General features: G+C 38.5%; 1 protein-coding gene across 5 annotated transcripts in view; it reads left to right on the top strand.

Moving 5' to 3' along the window:
- The first annotated feature begins 241 nt into the window (after nucleotides 1-241).
- Nucleotides 242-22,677, top strand: part of map4k3a (mitogen-activated protein kinase kinase kinase kinase 3a) — a 53,776-nt gene continuing 31,340 nt past the window's right edge. For all 5 annotated transcript variants that reach the window (XM_057361545.1, XM_057361542.1, XM_057361543.1 and 2 more), the window contains exons 1-2: nucleotides 242-493; nucleotides 11,102-11,159. In XM_057361545.1, the coding sequence (XP_057217528.1) occupies nucleotides 398-493; nucleotides 11,102-11,159 (154 nt within the window). In that variant the 5' untranslated portion in view covers nucleotides 242-397. The remainder of the gene's footprint in view (nucleotides 494-11,101; nucleotides 11,160-22,677) is intronic.

Genomic DNA, 22,677 nt, shown 5'->3' with positions numbered 1-22,677 from the left:
CCAATACAATTTAGCAAATGCATAAATCTCGACACATGTAAAAAAGTGCAAAATCCAGTATTTTAGTGAATTAAATTTCATTAAACACATAATTTGTATAACAAACTAAACTTTTCAGAAGCAGATTATTAAGTAGTTATCTGGCGGTGTCTCTGATCATCTGACACAACCCTCCCTCCTCCTCCACTTCTTACTCTCCCATTCCACACATTCTCCACGCTACCAGCGTTACGCATGCGCACTGGAGCTCACAGGAAGCCATGTTAAAGTTAGTCAAGAACCGAAGCTGAGATTCTTTTCTGACGCCGTATGTTTATGTTTTCACTTTCTCCAAGTCCGTCCGTGTCAGGGACCCGAGAAAACCTAACACTCATATCCAAAGGCCGGAGTCACCGCGATGAACTCCAGTTTCGATCTATCCAGGAGAAATCCGCAAGATGATTTCGAGCTTATCCAGAGGATAGGCAGCGGGACCTACGGGGATGTCTACAAGGTAAAAAACGTGTTTTTCTGCAAAAAAGATCCTATTATGGACAGTCATGTCTGCATTTAAAGTGTCCGGGAGATACGTTAAAGCAAGTGTAAGGCAAACGGGAGTAGAAATGTTTGATATATACGGTTATAAAGATTGTACTTTCGCGTTCTAAATCACCGAGTCCAAAACATCAGATCATGCGCGTAACTTAAGAAACGTGAGAGCAGCATCAAAACACCGCGCTGTCAAAAGTATGTAAACACTGTAATGTCCTATTATTTAACTGCTCTCAGACATGTTTACTTTTTTAACCCACAGCCATTCTTTTCACATTTATTGACACTCGTATAAACTAGGCCCCAAGCATGACTTCGTGTCAGCTTGTTTAGTTTATTCGCAACTGTGATTGTAAGAGAGGTATGTTTGAATAACGTTATTGTGGCTGTTTGTCACAATGTTACTCCCATTCTTTGAAAGAAAGTTGCGCAAGACGTGAGAAAATTTTGATGAAGGCCTTGTGATTTCACCGCGAGGTTGCGATTGCCATGGAAACGGTGGGGAAATCTGTGCAGAAAGATGGGTTTTGTGACAGCTGGCCGGTTGATCAGGGATGCTGTTGTGTTTAGGGTGGTTTACTTGGAAGATGTTTACAAGTGGTGTGAAATGTGCTGGATAATCTGCAGCTTTATCTGAGAAAGGCTAGCCTTAAGTAGTAGGTCAGTGTCATCAGACTTTCACCTGTCACTCACAGGTCACATGGTCAACTGTTTACATATTATTATACAAGCTAGAAGATGTAATGGATTTGATTAATAATGTATGCATTCGACTGGTGCTTTTATCCAAAGCTGATTATGTTGCATTTAAGATATTCATTTTATCACTAGTGTGTTCCCTTGGAGTCGAACCCACAACCTTTCTGCAACCAACCCACAACCAATTCTTTACCAATTGAGCTATATGATGAACACATTCAGTCTGGATTGATTTTATCTACAGGAGTCATATGTAAGCTGCATTCATGCAGTGTTTTATCTCACAGAGCGAGTAATGGGATTATGTTAAAGATAAAATTCTATTTATACTGGTCGGATGCATTTTAGATATCAGATAGCAGATTATGTTGACTACTGTCTCTAGAGTAACAGAGATGAATGAGCGACAGATGCAGATATGCAATTATTTACAGTGTTGTTTTCTTTGATAAGCAGCTGAAACCAAGCATGTGACTGAATATTCAAGGTCTGGAGAGAGTTTAGAAATCAGACCCATATTAGTAAATATCTTGATCTTTCTGTAGTTAGTTTATTTTTAGATGTGTATGCAACTTTTATGTCTAAATTTGTGTTTGTGTTTAAATCTGAATTTGTGTGGTATTTATTTTTAGGCCATTTAGGATTGCTGCTATATAAAATGTAGGTTCATAAATGTCAGCATTTGTTATTTGATTTGTTCTTTTAATGGGTCATTTAGTGACATATAAGTTACAAATCTCGACAGTATATGTTTGAAATAAAACATTAGATTCTTATTAAAAAGAATAGTTTCAATTGCATTGTTCAATTTGCATGAACCTTACAGCGTTTCTATTGCTCAATCGGTTGTGGGTTTTATTCCCATTGAACATATACTAATGGCATAACACTGTCCCTTTGGATAAAAGGGCCTGCCAAATGCATAAATGTAATACAATCAACCTTATCATTCATGCCCGACCAAGACATTACATTTAAAGCAATTTGCAACACGTGTTTCATAGAGTTTGTTTGTCTACTGGGTATGCTTGTTTTTCCAAACAGTTTGATGTAAATGTAATGCCAGCCTGCTTCTGATGGGTCTTGAAAGGCCTGAAAGCATAGAGAGATGTAAAGTATCGATTGAGCAAAGAAAGTAAGTATTGAACAAAAAGCCTGCTGCAAGGATATGACTAATTACCCTGTTTGATCAGCTGCTATTGGCTTTGTGTCAAATGTTGGTGAGGCTATTTTAACAGTTCTGTGGCTTCTCCCTATTCACATAGTGGTTTTGTATCGATTGCATTTTTCTGTTTACAGTTAAAGGAATCGTTTCACGCACTACGTGAAAATATGAACGAGCCTGTTAAAGGAGAGGGAGTAAAGTGTTGGTGCGAGGAAGAGTGCGAGGCGAAACTGTGGAGAGAAGTCTAATGCATCGTAGTGTCCCTGATCACGTTGCTCTTCTGGTCGCATTTTTGCTTGCACTTTTAGAAAGATGGTTGTGTAAATTAATCTCTCACACAACACTCGTTGTGTGTGAGTTTATGTGCTTTCCTGGCCTCCTTTAGAGACACATTTCTTTCTCTTGCAGGAAGTTTGTCTTTTCTCTGCTTGAGTTTGTTCAAAAGGCCAGGTCAGTCTAAACAGCTCTTGCTTTCTACAGGACTGAATGCAAGTTGACGCCAGTCCAGACAGTAGAATGCAGCAGATTGAGCAAAAAGGAGATGTTACTTTATGTCAGCAAAACTAAATCTGTTTACTTCTGGCTTGAGAGGTTTGGTTTCAGTTTTTTTACAGCGTTTTTAGGAATAAATCACCGTAATATCATTGCACCTACATGATTTGGTGCGATGCGGTCGTATTAGCTTACAGTTTTCGCTTTCAGGAGTCAGTTCTCAGGATTTGAGGTTTGATCGGGAATTCGTGTCTATGTAAAAAGAACATCTAACTTCAGCCGAGACGTTGGTTTGACCTGGCTGTAGGGTTTCACACTGGATAAAAATCACAATTCCGCCTTTATTAGTTTAATCTCCTTCACTTTTCACACGACGCAAGTCTTGCGTCGCCCTCAAAGTCGGATAAACGATCCTACTGTGATTCCTAACTAGAATTGTCACCTTCAATCACAGAGATTAAGGAGGAATAAGGTTCTGGGATCTGAGTGGCCCGCATTGTGCGTTTGTGAAAACATTCTGACAGGATGAAATTCAAGATGATTGAATTTCCTTCATTTGCTATGTGTGGAGTCCTGCAGCGCTACTGATGTGGAGGCATTTCTGAATTGACTTTGTCGGGAAAAAATGTACATTAATTATTCACCTGTTTCAACAACTGGGCAGCGCTCCATCCTGTAACACTATCATGCTTCAGAGATTGGTAATAGTCAGCTTTGGGACATGCTCGCAACCCCTGACTTTCAATAGTCCTGACAAATATACTCGGATGTATAAGATAAATGTTGAATTAACTGGAACAAATGATATTGATTATAACATGAAAATAAACTAAAGCACGTAGGCTAAGCTAACAGTCATGATTAAACTCTTCTGTATTGACTTAAGGCCTGTTTATACCAAGGATGAAGATAATAACTACTTATTTAGATTTAGATTTGTAAAACATTTGAAGTTTAAATGAAAATTCACAATAAACTTTCTTCATTTACTCACCGTCATGTCATTCAAACCTGTGTGACTTTCTTCTGGAGACCACAAAAAAAGATGTTTTGGAGAACATTGGTAACCAAACACAATTGGACCCCATTTGCTTCCATTGTAAGGATGCAAAACCACTGGAACGTTTCTTAAAATATCTTATTTTGTGCTTTTGTAAATGACGTGAGAGTTAAAGTTAGCCTCTCTCTCTATGCGCAAATTCCTCTGACACTTCTGATTGCGTGCCCCCATGTTTTTCTACCTTTTCCACGTTGGTTTTGCGACTGTCTGCTCAGAAAGGTGTCAGACCCTCAGTTCAGACATGCCAAGGAAAGCAACCCAAATTCATTAGTAAGAACAAGCCATAGCCCTCGAAAAACCTTTCTCTGACGACAACTCGAACCCTCACAGGAGTCTCACAAAGCTGAGGTCAACACACTCAAGCCATCACACCCGCTTTCTTTCATCACCTCTTGCAAGAAATAAATGTCAACACCTTTGCTTATTCTCATGAATTTTATGCCTTCACACCTTTTCGCAATTCACAACAAACTGGATTACATAGGTTCTTTTAATAGAAAGTCCTTGCCATCTAGCCTACTTTTAAGTGGCCTTGAGATTTCTCCAGATTCTGTAGACAAAGCCGTTTCAACCTCCTCGTCCCCTCAATGAGTAAGCAGAAATACATAGGAACATGACAGAGTAATCCACTGTCCTACAAACACAGCCATGCGGGGAAATTGTATTCTCCCATAGTGAGCATACGCCACTGACATTCTACCTTTGTTTGGACATGAATGTGATTTACTTAATTATGTTTGGTAACAGAATTAGAGCTAGACTGATTAGACAGCAATGGACAGTTAATCGACCATGTGTTTGTAATGATTTATACATCTAAAGCATGGTGCTTGACATGTGGGATAAAATATGTCTAACAGTGCCCTCCACTATTATTGGCACCCTTGGTAAATATGAGCAAAGAAGGTTGTAAAAATAAATCTGCATTGTTTCTCCTTTTGTAAAAAAAATCTACAATATTCCAACATTTCATTAAAGTAAAACCATTTGAAGTGGGGGGAATATCACATTATGAATTTTTTTTTCTCTTATACACCCTGCTCACAGTTATTGGCGCCCCAGTATTCAAAATATGCTGCAACCTCCATTTGCATGAAAAACAGCTTTGAGTCTTTTCTTTCATGTCTGACGAGGTTTGAGAATATATGGCAAGTCATCCGAGTCCATTCCTTCATACAGAATCTCTTAAGATCCTTCAAATGTTGTTGTTCTCTTATCTTCAGTTCATCCCACTCATTTTCTATAGTGTTCAGATCAGGGAACTGTGATGGCTATGGCAGGATCTTGCGTTCGGTGACACATTTTTTGTTGATTTTGATGTTTATTTTGAACCAGTGTGCTGATGGAAGATCTAAACATGTCCCATTATAATATTTCTAGCAGAGCAATTCAGGTTTGGATTTTTTTATTTGTTGGTATTTGATTTAAAACATGATGCCATGTATCTGAACAAGATGTCCAGGACGTCTGGTATAAAAGTAGGTTCACAACAATAAAGATCTGGCGACATATTTAACTGTGGACATGGGGCATTTTTTATCCCTGTGTGCCCCAAACCTATCTTGTGTTATTGCTGACTAAAAACTCTTTTTCATTTCATATGGCCATAGAACCCAGTCCTGGTTGAAGTTCCAGTATGGCAGATTAATATGAGAGCAGAAGATTTGTTTCTTGAACAGTGTCCCAAACAATTTGTGGTGGTGGAGGTGCAGTTTTTTTTATTTTTATTAAATGCTTTCTGACCCCAAAATCAACCGATTACTGCAATTTTCCATCTGTTTTCCAAAATTCTTCTCCTCGCTGTGCATTGAAACAATATAGACAGTAGATGCACATCCTGTTTCAAGCAGATTTTCAACATCTTCAGTCAAAACTTCTTGATCATTGCCCTGATGTTGGAAATTAGATTTTTTATTATTTTAACTATTACCTTAAAGCCATTTTGTATTTTGTGTAGCTCAACAGAACTATATTGCACATCAGAACTATATTCTTTGGTTTTATCCATTGTGATAAATGATTAAGGGGCTTTGTGTTACTAATATTTATTCTCCTGCGCAACAAGAAGTCATGACTGGACAACATCATGTTTCTAGTCACCTTGGTGTGCAAAGAAAATGTAAATATCAATGGGAATATACTTGGGAGATATTTTACTCATAAGAATTTCTAAGGGTGCCAATAATTGTGAGCAGGGTGTATAAGAGAAAAAACATTTTTTCATAATTTGATATTCCCCCCCACTTCAAATTGTTTTACTCTAATGAAATGTTGGAATATTGTAGATTTTTTAAAATAAAAAACCAAAAGGAGAAACAATGCAGTTTTATTTTTACAGCCTTCTTTGCTCATATTTACCAAGGGTGCCAATATTAGTAGAGATAACATAATAGTACTACTAATAATACTAATTCTGAATAGAAATATAGTATTATTAGTATGGCTGCTTTTGCCTCTGTATTGCCATCTTTGTTTGACAAATAAAATTGCAGATTACGTACTTTTGGGTTAATGTCAAATGGCATCAAAATGACATTTCCTGCAAAATAGACAACTCAAATTATAAAATCAGTATTATACTTACTCAATAACTGAATTTGTCAATTTTTTTGCCATGATGTTTTTCTAGTATTAATTTTTTTTCATTCATTAACGCACCTAAATTGCTATAGGATGCTACAATTGAATACCACATTTGACAATATTTATAATACATTTTTACATTGACACATTCTTTTTTGTATCTGAATGTGTTGATTTAAACTGAGTTCAGGCAAGGTAAACATTTTTTAAGAATATAAAATTGATTTGTGTTATTTCTCATATTAAATGTATATAAAATAATTACGTATTATTATTTTAGAATTCTGCATGTTGTTGTTATTATTATTATGTTTATTTATTTAAATAAATAAAGAAAATATATTTATTTTCTATATAAAATATAATTATATTCTATTATTTTATTTAAAAAAAATCAGTTTTGCAGTCAGTTGTGTCCCATTACTTAAAAATCTGTTTGTTGGACTGAGACTCTAAACAGGCCATAGTCTCATTTGTACTGTAGTTTCATAATCATGCTATAGCAGGCTCAGGCACGCTCTTATCGGCACGCACTAGAATTCTTAATGCATAATGTTCTCTGCGTTTAACTGCAATACAGCATGAATAATGAATCGGCTAAAATGTTTGATAACACCAGAGCAGAAAAGACATTAGAGAGGAAAACGAGTTGTTTATCGGAGGTCAGTACCCGCATTGGCACAGTAAATTGTTAATACAAGGCATCAAATTTGCCATGGAGTGCAGAAAATGATTGGCCTAGATTCGGCTGGTCGGAGGCCAAGCTTGCAGTGATTTATCCCCCATCTCTGTAATTACCTGACATGGCAGCCGCTCGCAGCCCGCTGCGTGATGCACCTGTGCAGGTGGAGCGCTCGGCTGTTGCTCTGCGCTTCAGCGCTGCTGGGGGAAAAGGGCATGCGAAAGTGTGCGGAAAGTTAAAGGGTAACACAGCAGCAAACAGGTTTTAATTCCAAATGTACTTCATGGGGTCATTCGCCGCAGTTAACTCGCAATTGTTTCAAAATGGTATTGAAATCCTGAACTTCACTGAAGGCATTCAGAAGGTGTTAAAGTTAATTTGTTTAGTATGTATCACACGCTGTGCTTGTTGTTTTCGGCTCAGTTGACCTTAGTAAATAGACCTTGACCGAATGTTGTGCTCTCATTTTCACAGTTTACAGATTCCAAACATGCTTTTAGTAGTTGTTTTCCACAATCCTTGGCTATAACCTATTGGTCATTATACTGGATCATCATTTGAAATCATACCATGATATGATTCGCCCGATTCTGTGGTGAGGTATTGAAAGCTGTGGCTGTAGACTTGATGAAGTTATTGATCCGTACTAATCTTCATGCCTTTAACATACAGGCATAAGCAAATAAACCACAAAAAATATGCTTTACTTTCTCATCCAAAGCATTGAACGATAAACTAAGTTAAGCAGAAATTATGATTTAGTCTAAAAAAATGTTTCATCAGGCATTTTATGGAATGTACGAACAATGTTAGCGCGGTTGTTTACTTTGTGGCTGTGTTTTTATTTATGCATTAGAAATTCAAAGCAAGGATCTGATGTAACTCGCTGACACGGGCCAATGTTTTCTGCATCTCGTACACATCAATTTGACATACCACTCCTTGTGTTTACAGTGTAGGTTCGATTTCGACTCTCACAGCTTTGAGCTGAAAGGATTCATCAAGTCCTTCTAAATGCATCACACGATGAATTTGAACACACAGCAAAGACTTACCAGCCGCTTGGAGTTTTAGCGTTTTTGACATCTCAAGATGAATTTTTAGACACTCTTGGTAAAGATCTATGGCTTCTTTGCATCAGTTGCTCGGGTTTCGTCTGTGTTTCGCGGCATCGCTCTCGGCTGCTGATGTTTATCAGAGTTGTTTTCCACAAGGGAAATGATTACGAGACCGATCATTGATCATGCATTAGAATTCTTCCCACGGCTTGACTCAAAAGCCCCGCTGCTGTTCGGTTTAGACTTGAGTAAATGTGTTCAATTAGAAGTATTGGAATCAGATGTTTTATAAAATTATGTGTTATGACTGCAGGTTTGATGCAATAATTGTCCCGTGTCATTGGTTGAAAATTGCACGCAAACTGATTTAGACGACTTAGTTTTAGACATTTTTTGATTCTATTTTGGTCTAGTGGGCTTTATTTTTCAATAACATTGTCGTTTAACAGTATTGTGTTCCTATGGGATGTGATGGCTGTGCTCTGCCCGATAATACTCAAGTCAATTTACCGTCAGATCTAACACTGTTGCTAGGAGAAGGAAACAGAATTTCTTAGACCATTTTGACATGACATCTTAATTGAATTTGGGCTAATTATGCCTAATGTTTTCCTGCTGTCACAACTTTATTGAATAAGTCTCGTTGGACTGAACAACAGTGTTTCGGCGTGAAAAATTAGTCCGTCCATCTGTGTGGACGTTGAAAGTGCCATGTTTTTTTCCTCTCTGGAACTGTAAAACGGTCAGTGTTTGTGTTTAGCTGTAGAAGTGATGAAAAGCTCCTCTGAACCATGAGTTATTTGGGTCCATGTGAATGTTCAGATGTGTGGAAGGCAGTTAAATTAACATTCTGCTCTGTGATCAGCAAGAAAATATATTCACAGGCTCACAGCCTATAGACTAGGGATGCATCGAATGTTCGGCAACCAAATTTATTCTGCCAAAAATAGCAAAAACAGCATGTCGGTGTTCGGCCGAATAAGTGAAATGGCCAAATAAATTTTACCGAACATGACGTGTGATATGATCAAGCAGCAACGAGAGAGAGAGAGAGAGAGAGAGAGAGAGATAGAGAGAGAGAGAGAGAGACGAGAGAGAGAGAGAGAGAGAGAGAGAGAGAGAGAGAGAGAGAGAGAGAGAGAGAGAGAGACGTGCTTTATTAATGCAGCAAACATGTCCGCAGTGTGTGGAGCATTTTAAAGTGTCAGAGAAATACACAGCACGGAACTTGCCGCGCAGGAGTAAATTTCTGAAAGAAAGAGTCTTTACTGGTTGCTAACTTGTGTACTTCAGACTGGAGCGGGCGGTCTGACAGTTGCCCCGCCGCTCGTGACATCCTTTGACATCATACAGTGGTCTCATGCACACAATTCCATGTACTAAACAACTTGTCAAAGTTTGTTCTTTGCATCCCTGCCACGAGTCCACCTTCTGAGACAACAGTAGGCTTTTGTGGGCAGAGTTTGGAGGAGAGACGTGAACTGAAATGGTTGTCAGTCAGAATTGCTTGCATGGATTTTTTTTTCTTCTTTAAATCATTTTGCAATGTAGCCTATAATAATCCAATAGTTTTCGTTTATTCATATTTTTAGCTTATAATGTTGAATGACACAAAACAAGTGTTTTGTTGTAGGGGTACAGAGTACAGTACAGTCTTTCAGCAGTCAGTCATTATGCTATTCAAGAAGGGAGAGGGCTAAATTTTTTTGTTTTAATTTAGCCTACTTGTTTTGCTCAATTTTATTTTAAGTTTAATTTAATATTGTATTATATTGAAATGCAAGTCAAAATACAAAAAGCATTTTGACCATTCAGTTTATGCAATAGTGAAAAAATTGGCTAAATAAATAGAAGAAATGCAAAAAGCCGTGTTCGGTATTCGGCCTTCAGCCAAGTGTTTAGTTTTATTTCGGCTTTGTTCAAGAATTTTCATTTCGGTGCATCCCTACTATAGACCGTTTCATAGGACACGAGCGTGCTGACCCCCAGTTAACTTCCGGTTTGTGTTTGGCTAGTGTCTAAGAATATAACTACTTATATTTAATTTATGTTAATATTAATTTATATTATTATATTATTGTATAAAAATTGTATTAAATAAACTATTTGTTGAATGGGTGCTGCAGTTTAGTCGCATTTAAACAAACCGTATGGTACATTGACATCTACCTTGAGCTTGGTATCGGAGTCTAAATTCAAAATATTGGAGAGACAAGTAACGTTTCTAACGTTTCTTTTGATTGTTATCAGAAATAATTTACAGGCACTCTATTGTTTGGCATGCGCAGTAACGTTTTTTTATGTTGTTAAAATGAAACTGCTTCAATTTCATTGATTTGTTCATCCTCCTAATATATCATTTTTACCTGATGTGTTAATTTGTGGTCAACAACAAATAGCCGTTAATACCTGAATACCTAAATGTAAAGCAATTTCATGATATAATGTATGTAATACAATTTAAAGATGAATATTAATATGCAGAAACAATTATTAACCATTTCAGCCTGACACGGCGACATCAATGGCATGAGTTTGGGAAGGAATCTGTTTGTCCAACTAATGGAAGACGAGGGGCGGGTGTTTGTGAAACCAAGCCATTTATTTTTCAGTCTGGCTGATGTATCGCCCTGTACTATTCATATGAATATAGAATTTAATTAAAGCCTTGTTGGACACTGGAATATAAATTGTTAATCAATGGTAGTGTTGGCTTTCAAGCTAATTCTTAACCGGTGCTATAATCACCTCTGCAATCTTTCAGCAGACATCACAGTTATTAACACCAGGTCATCGTGTGTTGATTATGTTCTGATGTTCTTCTCTTCCAGGCTCGTAATGTCACTACAGGAGAGCTGGCTGCCATCAAAGTCATCAAACTGGAACCAGGTGAGAATCTCCATATTTCCTATTTAAGTCCCAATTAAAGGGATAGTTCACCCAAAAATGAAAATTCAGTTTATGTTTGTATTATTTACTCACCCTCTTGTCATTTGAAACCCGTATGACTTTCTTTCTTCTGCAGAACACAAAAGAAGATATCTTGAAGAATGTTGGTAACCAAACAATGCCGATACCCAGTCACTTGCATTGGTCTATACAATGGAAGTGAATGGGTACCACCATTGTTCGGTTACCAGCATTCTTCAAGATATCTTCTTTTGTGTTCTGCAGAAGAAAGAAAGTCACACAGGTTTTATGACAAAAGGGTGAGTAAATGGTCAATTTTGGGTGAACTGCCACTTTAAGTCACAAGTCTATATGATCATACATTCATTCTCAATGCAGTTTTAGGATTTTAATTCATTTAGCTGGTGGTGTGGCATGGTGCTCTGGATTGTTAAACTAAAGGTTGTAGATTTGATCCCTGCAAAGTGGCCATGAATATTCATGATTATACCCTTGACTAGTGCACTTGCATGTATCTACGCTATAGTAATGTGTACTGTAAGTTGCTTTAGATAAAAGGGCTTGTGAAATGACTTGCTTCCTCAATAAACAATGAACCATAGAGGGACCTTTGCTATTACTCAATATTACATTCTAGTAAAGCCGTAGTACGTCATTTTATTGTTCTTTCGGCTGCCGTTGGATTTTTTACTCTTGTACATACCGTACATATGTTCCATCAATACAGAAATGACACAAACAGCTTTAGACCCATCCAAGAGCCAAATGTTTCAGAGTAGAGATTTCACGGTCTGATCGAGGAGAACTCTCACGATTCGAGACAGTGGTACCGAGGCGAAAGGCTTTTGATATAAAACACAGAGAAATGCAGGAGGAAACATCAAATGGGATCTGGGGTTTGATACGGTTTGACAGTATTGAATATCAGTGTCACGGTAAAGGATGTACCTGTTTTATCCACAAACCGCCTGGATTGATGAATGACATTCCCTAGCCTAAAGAAAACCAGTGGAGTGCGAATTACATTTTGATTTTATAGCAATTCTGTTTGTGGGCTGTTTTGCTGTGCCAGCGGTAATGGCAGGAACAACAGCAGACCTCAAAGTATTTCAGCTGGTTTAAGATAAAAGAGGAAACAATTCAGAAACCACAGACATCTCCAGAGGAGTTGAACAGTAAAGACACGTATACAAATCAAGCAACTAATGTCTGGTTGATTGTTTCAGCTGGTTAGGCCATAAATGTAGATTCAGTTGGCAGTTTAAGGTGAAATGAGCAACATATTTGAGTTTAGGACAACTTCTCACAAATGTGCAATGTGGCAAGTTTGAGTAGGAGTACAGACAGTGAAAATCACATAATCCACCCGATACAGCCAACAGGAACGCCTACTAGTAACCAACAGTACAGTGACCTTGTGACTGGCATTCATGTAATCGCTGTCTGTGAGACAGAACTTTCACGCCACTGTGTATTAAGACATGGTCATCCTTGTTGTTTATAGGAGGTCTGCTATTATTATTTTTTACAATTAATGTAACAATTATCATAGAAACTAGTTATTATGATCATTTTTGGTAGGGCAGCTACCGATTCATTTATACTTTTTTATTGTTGTTAATTCCTGTATGTCGCAATGCAAAAGTTTTTTTATGACACTAAACCCATAGGCCTGTTTGTTTTGCCCTGCATGGTTTAAACATTGACCAAGAATTCTGTAACCACTCGCATGCGTAGACGCAGATGGACCGAGTGCATTAGTCAGCTTTCAGCCTCATTAATTACCACATGCCTCTCATTCCAGAGAGAGAGAGAGAGAGAGAGAGAGAGAGAGAGAGAGAGAGAGAGAGAGAGAGAAAGGGGGTTTTGGAAGCCCTGTACTTTGCTTTCTCATCTGCAGGTAGAGATAACTGAGCATTTGTTTGTGTATATGTGAGAGTGTTTTTTTTAGATGCCCATGTTGGAATAAGCATCATTGTGTGCCAGAGATCTGTTAAGCTGGGTTTCAGATGTGGGAGCTTGATATAGTCCAAGTGTTTAGGAAACACCTGCTCGGGCTTGCATCCAAGCTGTTTGCTTGAACGGGCAGGAAATGTGCACAAAAACATATCATGCACAATTTGTTTTTTAGTGCACATCGGCGCATTGCCATATTTAGGGACTTTATCGTCAAAGAGTGCAGAACTAATGCGTTTTTTCGGAAGGCTGTAAGTCCTGGATCTCTTTATTGGTCTTGAACTGTAATGAGATCTATGAATGAAAGGAAAGCTATAAAGATGATGTAAGGAGCTAATGAGTGGAGATGAATCGCTCTGCATGTCTAGCATGAAAAATATCAATATCAGGTGAGTTTGTAGACAATTTTCTGTACTTTTTTACTGTAGATATTATAATCCAATCATCATCAAAGCAAATGCGTATACTCGTTTATCTACGTAACTCATTAACAAGAAATGTCCTTGGAAATTTGTCATGCCGTCGGGTGTCAATGGTGCGTCTTTGTTGTCACAACGTGCAAACAAGCCTGTTGTTTACACGGTCGTTGCGAGGCTGGTCGTTGTCGCCTTCAAGTAGATTAATGGTGGCTCTTATGACAGGGGCTTAACGAATCAGGGAAGCAAACGCAATGATACAGATGACCCAATCAGTACGTGAATGTGGGCAACCATGCCTGCGTATTCCAAAGTCTCCATTTTTGTCCGTTTACACAGAAACGCAGCCTTGGCGTTTTCAAACTAAAATGGGGGCCACAGCGTTTCCAAAAGTCTCAGTTTTCGGGGGTCGAAAACTCCGGAGTAGTGTAAACGACAGGTGTAACCGTAGCAAGAGTTATGCGTTTTTAAAGGAAAACGCACTAGTTTAAACGCCGTCTCAGGCAACTATTGCTGCTCGTAAATGTACAGTAGCCGTGATCCCCTAGAGGGCCGTTCTTTATTATGTCTTGTTAATTGTGTTGGTTTGCAAGTAATGTGTGTTGCTAAGATGAACAAACAAATCAATTATTAGTCCCAGATTTACCTTTACTTTTCTAGCAAGTCAATACAAAGTGAGGCTAATTAGAAAAAGATATTAACACGAGTGTCCGTTGGATGTGTTTTTATGAAGATGTCTTGTAGTTTGTTCCACTTTGACATCAATTTGCAATTCTTATTAACATGCAACTTGTCTTCCCGACGCATTGGACTGCAAAAGGCGTTTTTACTGTTCTAACCCATTAGTGTTTCTGAGCTGGCCTTTACAAAGCGTAAGCGGGAGGAAACACACATACACACATTTTAATCCCGATGGGTAATCTCTCTCCAGCGCCAAAGGGATCAGGGCATGTCTTTGAGTTTTGGCAGGAGGTCATCAGAAAATGACCCAATAAGTATGTTTGCGAAACACAAACACAGGGGTCTAGAGAGAGTTTGCGTGTGCGGGCATCTTGGGACGCGTGCTTACGGTCTTAAAAATCAAAAGAGCGCATGGCGTGTTGACCAGACTGCAGCTGAACGTTCTTATTTCTTTTTGTGTGGATCGGCCGGTTCAAGCGCTGTCGGTTTTATAAATTTCATTCAATATTGATGAATCTGTGAAATTGGACTTCAGAAAGCAGCGATTTTCCACTTTGACAGGCCTGTAGAGAGAATCAATTTTGTATCGTTTTCAAACCCTGTCTGTGTGTGTTTGCCGATACGCAGGCTCACACACGGTTGTGCGCTCGGACGCTTGTATGTACACTGGCATGCATGTGTGTGAGTTTGTGCACCTGCGTCGGTGTACTGCTGAACAGCAAAGGCTATTCTTACACTATAAAAAAGGCCGACCTCATGAGCAAGCACTAACTTGCCTTTCCTTCCCTCTTAACGTCAACTCGCCGTGCTCACGTATTTATGATGACAAGTTTGAGCTGCATACTGGAGGAAGTGGTCAGATTCTTTGCCGAGCAAAGGTGGACACTTAAAATCTACAGTTTCAGATTTCTGCTTCAGATTTGAACTTTGATGTCCTTGGAAATAGAAATAGAAACGAAAACATGTTATTCCTCTGTTTACTTTGATTTTCTTTACCAGATTATTTGGTCAGTGTTAGTAAATGTGCTAAGTGAATTTGTAATACAGTGTAATTTTTTTATAAATCTGTTTGGTGCTTGTCTGATCAAACTTTAACCCTTGTGTTTGGTCAATAGCCCACTTCTTCCCAAGTGTCTGTATCTTGTGCCTTATTATTAATGTTTAATAATAATAAATATATTAAAAATACAAAAATATTTTTTTAATGGGTGGGATGCACTGAATGTTTGGCTAGGTTTGTTTAAACTAACCCTGAGAAAGACCAACACTAGTAATGTAGCATATCGCTTTAACTAGTTGAAAAAACGTATTAAGTTATTGTTTATATTACTGTTTAGAGTTAGAGATCTAAAACCCACTTACATTGTGTGTTATGGCCATACGGCTGTGCTTGAGTAGCCAACAAAGTTGTACATCACACAGGCACGCTCAAATCACTAACGTGTATGATGTATATTTTCTTTAGAATTCTATCTATGTAGACAGCTGTTTTGAAACGGCCTGTGTTTCATCTTCTAACTTGTAATTGAAAAGACAAGGCGATGTTTGAAGGGACGATGCTAAGTCTTTTGCTCTGTTTCCCGTGAGGCATGTAGAGGGAAGCGGAGGAGAGGAGGCACAAGAGCGAAGGGGGGTCGGGTATTAGCCGGCTGGAGCAGCGAGGCACGGGCAATCGGGCGTTCATTTAAAATGCATGGGCTTGGAGGTCGACGGCCCTCAGAAATGTCACTAGCTGTAATGGGAGGGAAAGTGCCAGAACCTAGAGTCAGAGGTGTGCTTAATGCATGTGCTGGATAGATGTGTGTGTGACTGCAGTATGAAGACTTGCATCACAGGCGCAGCTGTTTCACCATCAACAAAGAGCGCTAGAAAAATAAATTGCTGACATGCACACGGTTTTAAAGTATTGGGGAACGTGGGTATAAAGTTAGAATGTCAGAGAACACGGAACAGAAAACATGTTGTAAAATACTGAGAGATCTCATAGGATTTATATGCAAAACTTTTTTCAGAAAGGCTTTTTTAAGACGTGGGTAATTAATTTATTGTAATTAGCTTGTTAGCAGTAAAGTCTTGAGGTTCAGTTATAGGAAAATTGGATATAAATTTGGAAGCTATTAAGTTAATCACCTCCTCTCCATGTCGCCAACTATCTTTATCAACCAATAACAGTACCCGAATGGCTCATCGTAGATAAGTCATGGGCGTTATGACCAAAAACCTGTTTCACGTTTATGTGTTTATTCTTCTTACCATTTCGCTTTTGATATGCACAGCGTCTTGTTCAGTTTAACATGCAGGGCTGTGTGTGAGTTAGCCGCACCTACTTATTACCATACCACAGTACTCATAGAATACAAAAATATGTCAGTCATTGCAATGGTATTTACTGTCATACCACCCAGTTCTACTCATAGATATTAAATAGAGATTTTGCGTTCGTAAGTATTTATTATTACCAGTATATTTCAATGTATTTGCTTTGCTGAAAGAATAATTTACCCCAAAATCGAAAAAAACATTGACATTGACATTCCTTCTTCTGCAAAACACACACAAAAAAGATATTTTGGAAAAAATGTTAGTAACCAAACAACACTGGCCCCCATTGACTTCCATTGTGTGGACACCAAACCACAGAGACATTCCTCAAAATATCTTCTTTTGTGTCGTGCAGTTTTGAACAACATGAGGTTGTAAAAATGATGACAGAATTTTTATTTTGGGTGAACTATCCCGTTAAAAAGGCTGTAGGCATTACTGCAAGTGATTTGACCGATGCAGCCTGCTTACAGTATGTCTTTTACTGGCATTTTTGTAAAACTGTTTGTTTAATTTAATGTTTTATTTCTGTGTCCTAAATAAGCAACTTTAAATATCTTTCATCTTCATATACCACATGACATCAAAGACAAGCATGTTTTAATAAGAAATGAAAAATGTTGTCAAAATCACGCCCACTGTTTGGGGACATGCTAATGGGGACAGCGTCCCTGTTAAATAGGTGATGTGAAAGCATGCTGCTTTCAATTAATATGTCCATCACACCAATCAGCCATCGCTCACATTCCCAACCACTTCAAATCCCTGCCCAAAGATGTAAATGTGTGTAAACGCACACACATTCTCACTTTAACACTTACACTGCATTCTGTCACATCCATGGAACTGTTAGCCCTGCACACACATATGCACGCTGACACACATGTCTAATAGAGTGACAGCTGAGAGCCCGTCTCCGACAGTTTCTGTCCGGCACCTACAAATATGCCCAAGAGCACAAACATGTCCCACTTCTGTGTGCTGTGACATGCTTTGTTCATGTAATTTATTCAGTTGCAAATCATTATTTGGATTATTTTCTATTTGAGGGGTCGTGACGCTGTTTAGGTAAAACATGTTAATCACTGTTTCTCCTCAAGAGGAGTTGTTATCTGTAGCTCTGCTCGCTCGTGTCCATGTACAGTAATGGAATTTGGTTGGGAAATATACCAGACCTCTAGACGGGCTTCAGCACTCCCTCACATAGAAATGGAGCCAAGCTTTTTTCTAGTGACTCTTAACTGGCCATTCTCAAATCAATGCACACTTTCTCCCTGTCTGCCTAAAGACAGACACTCACAAACACACTGAAGTATATGCATACTGTATATGGTATATACGCTTGCTTAAAAGTTTACATACTTCTTGCTAAATCTTTTTTTTTGTAAATTATTAACTGAGAAAGTGAGAATGCAAGAATGTCCAAAAATAGTGAATACTTCTTGTTTCATAATATTGTCGTTTTCATGAGCATTCATTTGGCTGTTGCCTTTTTTGTGATAGTTGTGCATCAGTTCTTGTTTTGTCCTGGGCATGTAAAGCTGTCCAAGTTTTTTGGTTTCCCAGCATGCTTTGTACAATTAAGTTCTCCACAGTGCTTCAGTGATGTTGTTATATTTATGTGCGCATTGCCACTCAGGACTATTTGAAGCTCAGGGATGTAACACTGTATTAAAGGGGTCATATGGCGTGAATACGTGTTTTTCTGTGTCTTTGGTGTGTTATAAGTTGCCCATGCATGTATTAGACACGTACAATTGCAAAAATTAAAGGTACAATGCGGGATGTTTTGTGTGATCTATTAACAGAAATGCAATATAACATACAAAACTGTGTCTTTAGATGTGTATAAAAACCTTACGTAATGAAAAGTTATGTTTTTATTACCTTAGAATAAACCAGTTGTATCTACATAGGGAGCGGGCCTATCTACATGGAATTTGTTATGTTGCGCAACATGGACAACATGGACATGGACAAACGCGTTTTGGTATATGTTGGTCTTTGTGTGTTTTTTTTAGACGCAGCTTGCGTCATCACTGAGTTGAAGATGCACAAAGTAGTAAGTCGTAGTACGGAGAGAAGGAGGAGTAGTCGTCGTCTAGCTGAAGCAATTGATTGTTCTGTCTTAGAAGTTTTGATAAAATGGAGGACCATGCGTATTGTGCACAAGAGCTGACAGAGCGTGAATCTCCGTCGTCAAAGAAGCGCAAACGTGATGCTGCCAGACGAATTAGAGACAAACGGCGGCAGAAATCCAGGATAAACATCGGTGTATCTATTACCAGATGGAAGGCACTGTTGAAAGACAAATGTTTTCAAGGCGACGCCGAAGTTGCCTGTTTTCTGCTAGACTGGTAAGATAATTCAACATTTTCAATGTTTCCACTTTTTCAATGTTTACCAAACAACTGTTTTGTTGAAACGGTAACGTTAGCATTTTATACAAATGGCCATATAACCTCCGAATAATAATGTTTTTCCGTCCCTGCGGTACGTACTCCGGTTGTTCCTGACTTTACAAAGGGGGAGACAAACGTCTACTAACTTACACAACTGCCTATGTCGCTGTCAGATCAAACGCTTTGAACAGCGTTGCTACTTACGATTAGCTAACTTTAGTTACTTCACTACTCTCAGCGTGTACTAGATAGCACGCAAGAAATATATCTAATTATAGAATAGTAACAGTAACTTTCGCAATAGAATACATGTTAAATGATTAATTACGTTTATATATTGCCTTACCTTTAAAAGAAACATCGTTGCTTGAAATATATCTAATTATAGAATTGTAACAGTAACTTTCACAATAGAATACATGTTAAATGATTAATTACGTTTATATATTGCCTTACCTTTAAAAGAAACATTGTTGCTTGTATCACTGCTATCCGCTGTCTCAGTAGACGACATCTTTTTTTACTGTTGCGGCCACCGTCGTACTTCGAAAGGGAGGGGTGAGCAAATGATTCAGAGATTCGTTGCAAAACGATAATACAATGCTAGTGGCCGCTGATTTTCAAGAACTGCGCCTTTAAAGTGTCTGAACAAAAGATGCATTCTATCTAAAAGCGAATGCTCACCCAGACCTGCCTGAAACGCCTCGTGTAACCACACCCCCACAAATCTACGTCAGTTCGTGGTATGATTTGACTAAGACCGCCCAAATGTATACCCAAGTAAGGTGGGCGTGCCTGTCAGCACAATTGCTTTGGAACCTGACGTTCCAAATATGGTAAGAGGCGTTACATTTCGGTCACACGCTTGCAGTATTCGACCAATCACTACGCACTGGTTAACTGGCCAATCATAGCACACCTCGCTTTTCAGAGCGATGAGCTTTGTAAAAAATCTGCGTGTTTCAGAGAGGCGGGGCAAAGAGAAGATACAAAAATGCACGGTATGTGGAAAATACACATTTTACACATGTTTTTGAACCTTAAATTGTGTATACACATTCCATTACATGAAAACAAACCATAATATTCGTTTTAGCCGTGTCATATGACCCCTTTAAAACTGAATAGTATGTAAACTTTAAACTTGTGTGAATTCAGCTATTATTTTGTCTGGTGAAATATACCTAATGTAATTGTTGACACACAGCCAAACTGACTGGCCACTGCTTGAAAGACTATTTTTGCTTTAAAGCCAATTGTTGAAAGCCTAATGCAGTCTTTAAACTGCTTCAATTAGTATCATCCCTCAAATATAAAACCTTCCAGCTTGCGCTTTTTAATCGCAGGCTAGCTGCTTCAGTTTCCCCTGAAGCAGGCAAGAGTCAGTATCCTCCGCCATCTCTCACAGCTTTCTGCTCCATATGCTGAGGGAAATGTCACTGTCTCGGAGGAGTGCTCACCGGATCGCTCGGCCCGGCAGGAAGTGCATGTCACCTGACCCCTTCAGCTGCCACTTCACGCTTCCCTCGGGGAGTGAACGTCTTTTGCACAGATCTACACTTCGAGGGCATTATGCAAAACTTCAAAAGCCTTTCTTCACATGCTAGCGTTCCAGGGGTTTGGAATGAAAATGTTCCTAAATATACTACCAGATTAATTCTGCTTCACGATCGCCCAGCATGCTTAAAGCAATCGAGGAGTGGAATTGCTTTATTTTTTGCAGCCCAGTTTATGCTGGCGAAAAAGTACTCTGGTGATGTTTTTTATGTAGTTAATACTTGATTTAGTGGCACTAGAAAGTATTTATATGTAGACATATCGCACTTAAACATGTAAGAGTGTCCTTGTATTGACATATGTGAAACATGTCTATTAATAATGGGATGAACTTTACATGTGGTTACTCTCCCAAAGCAACAAACTCACTTTAGACGTAAAATAGTCACGTGGTTTAAAATTATTTCACTCTTGGATTTCCACATTCATATTCTGTGGTATATATATATGCTATTTAAAAATACTGCAGACTTTTACTGTCATTGTAGCATCCATAGCAGTACTATCAAATCGATTAATCGCAAATGATTGATTCCTAAATAAATGTTTGAGTTTATATAATTTACGGGCTTGTGTGACTGTGACGTGTATATTTATATGTATATAAAAACACAAACGTGCATAGAAATATACAACCACACATATTATATAAACGCAAACATTTATTTGGAATCGATTAATCGCAATTAATCGATTTGACAGCAGTAGTCCATATTGTATTATCATGATATCACAAAAAAGCATGATAATATGATGGTAATTTCTTGGTAGGTTTGAGCGCTCTAATAATCAACCTTTAATTTTTTTAATGGGATCATTGGAGGCAGCACCCAGGATGGGCTATTCAGTCTATTAAATGTAATGGTGAATTATGCCGGTTTATAGTTAGGCAATATTTATCTCTTTTCTTCTATGTGGGAGTTGAAGGGATTTGAGTATGTTGCTGGTGTCAGTGGGAGAGAGAGAAAAAAACACTTTTAATGAGCCTGCAGCTTCCATCATTAAGCAAGCAGTCACAACAAAGTGACTTTGTTCTCTCCGCCTCTCCTCCATCTCTCATAATCTGTCTCTCCTTCGTTTCCTCTCCCTCTCCACTCGCACACACATTTATAAAGCAAAGGCAGAGATCAAGAACGGCTCAGATAGAGTCGAGGCAGAAGCCCCCACACAAGCATTATGGGAGATCGCCTTCTTCACCCATCACCCCTGACATCACAGCGCTCAATCGGCGACCAGCATTTCATATGTTCCATTTCTGTCTTTGTTTGTCAGCCTCTTCGTTTCATGTAAAACAACCGATACATGTCTTTCACTGATGTAAGCTTTGGAAAAGGCCTTTGCTCAATAACTTGTGACTTTTAAATAAGATGAGGTAACATGACCCAAACTAAATACTGCAAGTTACTTCCCTCTCATACATAACTGTGATTTTATAACCCGGTTGCTGTACTGTTAGTCCTATTTCTTGGTGTACAGTTTCCATTCATAATGTGCCTGTGTGTGGGTACTTTTGAATGGCATAGAAGATTGAAATCGCTTACTTTAACATTCATTTCTGTCCTAAACTTCTATCAACAGTACTTGACACTTGACTACATAAGACGTATCGCATGAGTCTTAACTCCAGTTGGTAGTCATCATGTTGTGCCTCAACCCATTTGACTCATTTTAAATAAGTTATACATTTCTTTGTTCACTAAGAGAGATATTTGGAAGAATGTTCGAAACCAAACAGTTCTGAGACATAGACTACCACAGTAGGAAAAAACAACCATGGTAGTCAATAGTGCCCCCAAATTTTTGATTTCCCACATTCTTTAAAATATGTTCTACAGAACAAAGAAGTTTATTCAGGTTTGGAACAATGTGAGGGTGAGTAATTTTTTGTGTCAACTATCCCTTTAAGGGGAGAAAGGAGAGGATGATCTCTTCATCAGCAGTCGAGGGGAAGCCACACAGATTCATCGGGGGTTTGATGCTCTCTGAATGTTAACAAGCTCAGTACTGTATAGGTTGAACTGTACAGTATGTACATATGGGCCGGCATGATCAACACGAGCATCCAGTGATCCTTTGATGTATATTTTATATGAGGTATTGATACCAATTTACATAGAACTTTCATCGGGGGCTTGCTTTGGCAGGCTTTACTATTGCTATGGC

The sequence above is a fragment of the Triplophysa rosa genome, linkage group LG20 (assembly GCF_024868665.1).
Source record: "Triplophysa rosa linkage group LG20, Trosa_1v2, whole genome shotgun sequence".
Lineage (NCBI taxonomy): Eukaryota > Metazoa > Chordata > Actinopteri > Cypriniformes > Nemacheilidae > Triplophysa > Triplophysa rosa.
Note: the sequence above shows the minus strand (reverse complement) of the source record. Positions and strands in the feature narration are given on the sequence as shown.